Source organism: Myotis davidii, unplaced genomic scaffold (assembly GCF_000327345.1).
Source record: "Myotis davidii unplaced genomic scaffold, ASM32734v1 scaffold472, whole genome shotgun sequence".
Classification (NCBI taxonomy): domain Eukaryota; kingdom Metazoa; phylum Chordata; class Mammalia; order Chiroptera; family Vespertilionidae; genus Myotis; species Myotis davidii.
Genome location: NW_006283774.1, coordinates 865,786 through 874,042, shown reverse-complemented (window position 1 = coordinate 874,042; position 8,257 = coordinate 865,786). Strand labels below are relative to the sequence as shown.

At 54.0% G+C, this 8,257-nt stretch overlaps 1 protein-coding gene across 1 annotated transcript in view; it reads left to right on the top strand.

Moving 5' to 3' along the window:
• Nucleotides 1-2,143: 2,143 nt before the first annotated feature.
• PKD1L1 (polycystin 1 like 1, transient receptor potential channel interacting) overlaps nucleotides 2,144-8,257 on the top strand; it is a 10,607-nt gene continuing 4,493 nt past the window's right edge. The window contains exons 1-4 of the mRNA XM_015566778.1: nucleotides 2,144-2,833; nucleotides 3,202-3,395; nucleotides 3,801-4,123; nucleotides 7,960-8,133. Coding sequence (XP_015422264.1) covers nucleotides 2,786-2,833; nucleotides 3,202-3,395; nucleotides 3,801-4,123; nucleotides 7,960-8,133 — 739 coding nt within the window. The 5' untranslated portion in view covers nucleotides 2,144-2,785. The remainder of the gene's footprint in view (nucleotides 2,834-3,201; nucleotides 3,396-3,800; nucleotides 4,124-7,959; nucleotides 8,134-8,257) is intronic.

Below are 8,257 nucleotides of genomic sequence, written 5' to 3'. Positions count from 1 at the left end.
TCAGGAGGAGCAGAACTGAACACTGGGCATTAAACCTGAAATACAGAATTTGTGGTTAAAAAATCCCAATAGGCTTTTGTTCATCAAGTTAGTGAAGACAAAGGACAGTGGGTAGCCGGGCGCATGCTTTGCTTCCCGAGGCTCCAGGCTTCTGCCAGCAGGCGTCTGCCCTGCACGGTTCCCCCCCTCACCCCCTTAATCCAGGCCTCAGGGACTCCCGCCCATCAGGTCCTGGTGAGTCTGATCCTTCCTAAGGAGGAGCTTGGGTGGGGATCTCCTAAAAGGAGCCATTTAACGAATTGCACCAGGAATATTTGTCCTGGAAGTAGCCTCGGAAACAAGGTGACACTGTCCAGCTTCAGGGCAGCTCCTGGTCCTACTGTGCTAATGACCGCGGGGTCAGACTCCAGCCCCACCCACCCAGTGCCGGCCACCAGGACACTCCAGGGTGATAGTCATTCTGTGTCCGGACACTGAGCCCTGGACGTGTGGCTAATGTGATGGAGAAACTAACCCTAACCCCTTAACCTTATTGTGTTTTAATATATTTTTATTGATTTCAGAGAGGAAGGGAGAGGGAGAGAGAGAGAAACATCAATGATGAGAGAATCATTGATCGGCTGCCTCCTGCATATGGGGGATTGAACCTGTGACCTGGCCATGAGCCCTGACTGGGAATCATACTGTGACCTCCTGGTTCATAGGTTGATGCTTAGCCACTGAGCCACACCAGCGGGGCTTAAAGGCTCATGGACTTTCAGAACTGGAGGAGTGTGAGCATTACCTAATCGCAGGCTCTTAAAGGAGCTAATCTCTACAGAACACGCCTATAGAATGGTCACCTTGCTTATACCTCTGATGCCAGGGGCAGAAATAGAATGGTGGGGGCCAGCTAGAACTGTAAGGAATGTTACTCCTGCTCCGTTCACCATGACTGTCTCCTTCTGATTACAGAAGGCGCATCCTAACCTGGCTGGGAGTTACACACACAGGACGTGGGCGCTCACCCGGAAGGGCGGCCCACCCTCCCCATCGGGAGCTGCCTGTGATCACAGACAGATTAACAACCTTGTTGCAGAAACCAGAGCTGATAGCCCTTTGCAAACCCCCAGCCCGCATCACCTGTGAACCGCCCATTTGACATACCTTTTGCCGACTTCCCCATGTAATCTTTAGACTGTGTAATGCCCTCCTCCAGGTCAGAGGACACCACAGGCTTCAGAGGGGGCTCTGTCTGCAGTGGTCCTTCCTGTAGGCACAGGACATGGACAGGAAGGCACACACTTTCTGAAGGGGCTGGGGTTTACCCCCAACAGACACAGCGGGAAGGAGCCAGAGGGCGGGGGCTGTGAGGGCCAGGTGGCTGCGGGAGGCCCCGGTCAGCCCAGCACAGACCTTGAACTCTGCAGGGGCCCGTGCTCTGTTGACTACTAGCCTGTCAGAGTTCTGGGGACAGCACGTCCTGGGAACAGTTCACAGAAACGTGCCTGGGCCCGGAACCCACAGGTTCTCAGCCACCCTCCCTGGACCCTCCCAAGTACCCCCACCCCCACCCCATCCTGAGAGCCATTCTGAGCCACAAAACACCCTGTCTTCTTGGTCCTTTCTTCAGGTAAATACTAATCCACACCCAGTCCTGGGGCAGAGAGAGTGATTGGTGTAACACCAAATGAAACTAAGAGCTGGGAGTGGGGTGGAGGCAGTGAGGATGCCCGTAGCCGTCCCCCAAGTCCTTGTCCCCAGTTATTGGACCTCTTTGGAATCCTGCAGTGCCCAGAGACATGGCATGTCTTGGGCAGACACGTGACCCCTGCGTAAAGTGCACTTGTTAAGAGGAGCTCTGAGAGGGCGGGGAGCGTGCATCTCTGATCAGGAGGGTTTGGGCGTCCTGTAGTCCGTGGTGTGGCGCGTGTCCTGACACCCAGAGCTGTTCCCGTTCACGGTCTCCTAGGGGATTTTGGACGAAGCCGGCCGGCCGGCCACCGCAGCTGTGACCAACCCACCCCAGGGAAGACCTCAGTCCCCACGGCCCAGGAGCCAGCCCCGGGAGTTTCTGGCGACCAGGAGAGGTGAGCTGCCTGTTCCCGGGGACTTATAGGCTGTGTTTTCAAGTATGAATTCAGTATTTCTTTCAAAAGGAACATTCCACCTTCATGTCAATGGAGGGAAAAAAGGATTTTTGCAGGAGTTGCTGGGATTAAAGGACCGTACACAGACTGAGCTTCTACCCAGCTGCTGTTTTAGGTGCCATGGTGACGGGGAGACCCCGGTCTGAGCCTCCTTGCCTGGCCTGTGCTGTAGCAAAGACTAATCCAGACACTGACAGCACACCCCACATTGGCCACCGTGTCCCCTTTCCTGCCACAGGGTGTGAGCGCTACAGTGGCCGTGTGGTGTCCATGAACTCAGGTGGTCACTGCGGCAGCAGCGGCACCTGGGGGGCCCTCGAATTTATTGGGCCCTGGGCTGGCTTTGGCGGGGAGGTGGCGGCTCCTGAGTCTTGGGGCAGGGTTTCCGCTGACACCTGAGGGCGCAGGGGTGGGGCCCTGGGAGTGAGCTCTGCATGTGGAGGCCTTGCGGAGAGGGAGCGTCGCCTGAGGCTCCAGGGGTCCTTGAGGGCTGCTGAGCGCTGAGCTGAGCCCTTCACTCTCCCAGCAGCAGCCACGGGCAGCACCGGGGAGGGAGACGGACAGGCTTCCTCTCCCTCCTGTTCAGAGGCCCCCAGGGACCTTCCGTGGGAATCGCAGGCTGCTGGAGCTGGGGTGGCCCCGGTCGCCACCGCCCGATGTGCGCTGTTGGGGGATTGGACGGTGCCTTCTGTGAGCTGGTCCAGGTGGGTGTCTGGGGCGCAGGTGACCCTTGGGCCTGTGGGGACCCGTATTTTGAAGTTCTGGTCCTTTGGACACCGCTGTCAACTTGGGTTTACAGCTGATGTAAAAGTGCTCACTTCCACCCGCCTAGCCGGGCGCAGTGTGGACATCTGATGTAACTGTGCCCAGGTCTGCTGAACGAGCCTTGGGTGACCGCGGGCTCAGGAGCGCTCCTGGCTGCCCCGGAGGGTAGGAATGCCTGCCTCTTCCTGGACGGCACCAGCGCCAGAGCCACTGAGCTTGGGAGCCCTGCTGGCTACTGGCTGAGGACACGCACCAGCGCAGACCCTGCCGCCCACCTGACCCTCACTGGTGTCACCCTGAATTCCAGTGCGCCTGTCCCGCGGGGCCCTGCAGCCTGAAGGTGGAGGTCCCCTCCTGTGCTGTGGGGCCACTGCGCTCTGCAGAGGACCTGGCCCCTGAGCTGCTTCCCAGGACAGATGCCACCACGGGGGTCCCCATCCAGGTGGCCGCATCTGCTCAGATCAGCATCCCGACCTCACAGCCTGCCGTCTGGCCCAGAAGGTAAGGTGAGAGTGGCGTGGAGGCCAGTGTCCCTTCTAGGGGGCTCTCTGCCTTCATGGGGAATGCCCGGGGGGCCATGATCTTACGTCTGCCTTGTTCACGTCAGGGGCAGTGGCAGCCCTGGCCGCCGCTTCAAGGCACAGGCTCAGGACCACGCAGGTGGCGCTGTTTCCTACTGGTGCCCCTGAGACGCTAGCACTGTTTACCCGGCCTTGAAAGTGTCCTCTTGCTGCTGGGAGGCTCTGTCCTAGTTCATGCTGCGCTGGGACCCCACTTTGAGAACAGTGACCGTAAGCCCGCGATCAGGCCCCACAGACCTTGCTGGCGGCTGCTCCCTGCTGCGTCCCATTCCTCCCGGTAATGTGTCACTGTCCTGAGATCTGAGGTTGTGCCCTCTCCCCACAGCCCCCACAGCCTTCCTCCCGGCCCTCCCTGCACCATCAGCCTCTCCACGCTCCGGCCTGGGCACCAGCAGCTCTGGCCCTACGCTCAGTGTCCGGCTGCTGCCTTCCCAGCCCTGGGCCCTGAGGACGCTGCGGATCCTGTCGCCCCTCGCTTCCCACAAGCTGATGCTCAGGCATTTCCGCGTCTGCGGTTCCGGGTTCAAATCACTCCTGAAGCTGATAGGTGTCTGGTGATGGACTTCGGGGATGGTTCTGGGGTTCAGATGAGGACCCACCGTGCTACTGGGGACGTGGCTGTCACCACCTTCCACCGGTACAGGAGAGGTATGTGCTCAGGAGCAAGGGGGCGGGGCATGATGAGGACAGGAAGGCCCAAAGAATGGTGCTGGGACACTGGGCCTCCTCCTTCTCCTCTCCTCCCACCTCCTCCTCTCCTCCTTCATCCTCTCCTCCCTCCTCATCCTCTCCACCCTCCTCCTCTCCTCCCTTTTCCTCCTCTCCTCCTTCATCCTCTCCTCCCTCCTCCTCCACTCCTTCCTCCTCCTCCTCTCCTCCCTCCTCCTCGCCCCCCTCCACCTCCTCTCCTCCCTCCTCCTCTCCTCCCACCCAAAAACTTCCTCTTGCTCCTCCAGCACAAAAAGCTCCTCTCGCTCAAAAAGGTGCAGCATCTCCTTCCCTCCCGCCTCCCCCAGCGGCGCTCCCCCCTTGCTCCCTCGCCTCTGGGGAGGAGGGAGGGGAGGAAGGAGGCAGGAAAAGGCAAAAATCTCTCTTCTCTCTCTCTCTATCTTGTCCTTGCCTGGAATCAAACCTCAGGCCCTTCAATCCCCAGCCCAATGCTCTATCCACTGAGGCAAACCAATTTGCACTCTTCTGCTCTCTTTTTTTTAGGGCCTAAAGTAGAGGGTTTCGATCGCCTTCTTTTTTCAGGTAGATTCAACTAAGACCACTTGTTGAGGTTAGAGCACTCACATTCGCCTCTTGTTGATCACTGAGAGACAATTCTACAGGGCCCCTGTAGTTCCATTGTGAAATCCCTACATGAGGAGAGAGAAAAGGAGAATATGTCACTTTTTTCCATGTCTCTAATATTGGGGAGAAGAGACGGAGTAAGGTGATGTGTGCCTAGCTCCTGAGAAGCCTTCTCAAACTCTGAAAGAACCACAGGAGAACTCCCTGTGGACTAAAAGGCATCTCTGCTCAGCCTCAGTCTTGAAGAATGTCTTGGCTTAATAGTCCTTTTCCAGAGAGCAGGTTGCCTAACGTAGTAAAGAAATTGCACCGTGTGTCTGTTTTCCATCCCATTCCTCTGACCTCATCCTCTTAGATTTCTTCTCTGCAAAGCCAATTTAATGGTTGTATCTCAGACTCAGGCTCAAAAACCTCTGGGATGAGTTGTCACACCTGTATCCTACTCTCACCTCACCCTAGCATAACCGTGTGCACATGTTTATCTACATTAAAAGATGGTGAGAACATCAAGAGAGAATATTGGGAGAGCTATGGGTATATTGACTACTTATTATCTCATCCTAATCTCTAATTTATTATTGCAGTTCTTCCAGAACACTAGTATTTTACTGTGCTTTTCTCTGAAGTTTTCCCTGCCCCTTTACTTCACCATTGACTGCACCCACTCTACAGGGACTGTAATGTGTTAAAAGCACAGTGTAACTAATAGAAATAAAGAGTGCAATACCCCCTCCCCTAAGGTACTCCTTCTAGATGGAGTCTCTCGCTGATGGTCAAAGACAAACAACAGGGTAGATGGATGGTAGAGGGTTCAGTGGGAATGGGTAGCAATTGGAGAAATAAAACCTTAAAAAAAATGGTTCTTTCTTTTGTTCTTTTCCCTTTTTCTTTTTGGAATGACCCACCTGTTGGAACTCCAGTGTGACTGGTTGAATTAGAAGGAACTAGGATCTTCTCTCACCTATAAGAATGAGCTTCCCTTCTGAAATGCTAATCTACTAAGACTTTATGAAACACTGACAGTGGGGTGGGAGGGAGAAGACTGCTTAGACCTGCCAGTAGGGGAGGGAAATCATGTTGAAAGGGAGAGGAAGGTGACTTTATGTCCTTCTTGTGAAAAGGTCAGCTCTTGGATTCTGAGAATATGGGGTTCTCTTAACAGAAATAGGGTGGGTTGAACAGGTTGGAAAGAAAGGTTCTGAGTTGAATTATATATATGTTGATTTTATTATTCTTTTTGCTGGACATAAGTAGGTGGATTGTTGGTTCCCAGTAAACTTCTCGTTGAAAATACCCTTAATAACTCACCCCTTTCTCTGGGGAATCCTTTTTCTTTCCCCCGCCTTCCCCTCACACCTATTTGCAGTTATAGTAAATTTGGACATGGGTGTCGTACTGGTCGGAATTAATTTCCATTGAAAGAGCAGTGATACATAACATGCAAGATTATGAAGGATAAACAAGATTTATTAATTCTTTTTTGGAACTATGTTACTACTAGTAGAATCACTGCAAACGTTATCACTTTCTACGTCAGAGTCGGTATTCAAGGTGCCAAAATAAAGCTCTTCATCGTTACTTTCAGATTCGCAGTACACTTCTTTCGGTAACTTTCTTTGTGCCATTTTGGAGTATTATTTTGAAATATCTTAACAAGCGAGAATGCCTAATTACAGTTAAACGTAATTTGTAAAGCTTTATTTGAAATTCTGCGAAGTATCTCCGAAGCTTGTCGATTTCTTCACTCTCAAAAGGCGACTGACTCGCCACGGTGTTTTGCATGGCGAGTGTGGAACGACCGCGTTTGTTTATATTGAGTTTCGATATCTCTGATTTGTCGGGGCAATGTTTTGGTTCGTGACAAGGTTGCTTAGACACGTAAGAGCTTTCGGAGAAATTATAAACTGATACATGAATGAACAGAGTTAAGATTCGTACGGTTCCTTGCTGTGGTGGCTGAGAGCAGACATACGACCGGAACGGTAAAAAAGCTTTGGTGGCTGAGAGTAGACAAACGACCGCAAAGGGTTAACTTAGTTAGGGTCCTCCTAAGGCTGAGGAAGAGCCACACTCAAGGGACCAAAGAGCCGCATGTGGCTCGCGAGCCCCAGTTTGCCGACCACAGACCTAACATGTTAAAGCTGGGAGTCAGATGAGCAAGTGAAAACCCACAGGTGGGGTTGGGATTAGGGCAGTGAAGGCGAACCTTTTGAGCTCGGCATGTCAGCATTTTGAAAAACCCTAACTTAACTCTGGTGCCGTGTCACATATAGAAATTTTTTGATATTTGCAACCATAGTAAAACAAAGACTTCTATTTTTGACATTTATTTTATATATTTAAATGCAATTTAACAGAAAAACCAACCAAAAAAATGAGTTCACGTGTCACCTCTGACACGCGTATCATAGGTTCGCCATCACTGGATTAGGGAGTTGCTGACGGTCATTACCTGCTGCCATGTTACAACCGCCGCAGCCCGGAGCTCCTCCTCTCAGGCGGTTTCCTCAGGGGCTGCTCCTGGCGGTGGGCTGCTCCCACCAGGGCGATGGGGACGTCAGTCAGGGTCTCGTGTGACTCAGCGGGCTAGCCAGCTTCTTCACAGGAGCACAGCTGAGGAGAGCCATCCATGCGCAGGCATCTGCCCAGACTGGCACCAGTTCACAGGGTGGAGATGGCCAGCCTGAGCTGGGCGGCCTGCAGGGTCACGGGGTCGTGTCATCCGGTGTGAAGCCAGGAAGCACGGGGCCACTCTATAGCCTGCCGTGATGGTCCTACAGTCCATTTCCACTGGAGAGTTTACTGAAGTGTCTTCTTGCCCAGCTGTGGGAGGCCAACATCTGTTTTCATTCTTGTGACTTTTCCACACAGAATTAGCTACGTGATCCTCAGGGCCCAAGGCAAAATGAAGATGCCGCCCCTTGTTAACCTTACTAAGAGTGTGAGACAGCAGAGTGTTAAGCCACGTGCTGCGCCCTGTGGAGTGGGGGCTGAGCCACAGCAGGGGAGCGAGCCCACGAGACGGCCCTGTTCCCACAGGAGAAAGGAACAGCGTGGCCTCTGTGTGTCATGTCATTTCACACGCTGGTTGCCCGCCCCCTCCCCCCCCGCCTGGCCCAGCCAAGCCACGGTGTTAGCTGCTGTGCGTGCTTGTCACACTCCCCAAGCAACCACCCTTCTTCTCTGTGCAGAAGGTGTCTACGCGCTCCAGACAGTCCTTTACAGCGAGTCTCACGGGGCTGAGGTGCGACTTGGGCCTTACTACGTGGAACTGGGCCTCGAGGCCACATCTGTGTTCCTGAATGCCAGCAGTGGCCTCAGGGGCCCCATGTGTGCCTTTGGGGGCTCCCCCACGGATCTGAGAAGTAAGCCGTGCACCTGGGGGCTGGGCACCTGGCCCCATGCTCTGGGCGTCCACATCCTCACAAGTCCCCATGCAACACAGAAGCAAACCATTTCAAAGGCACCGACACAACATCCAGGCAGGGC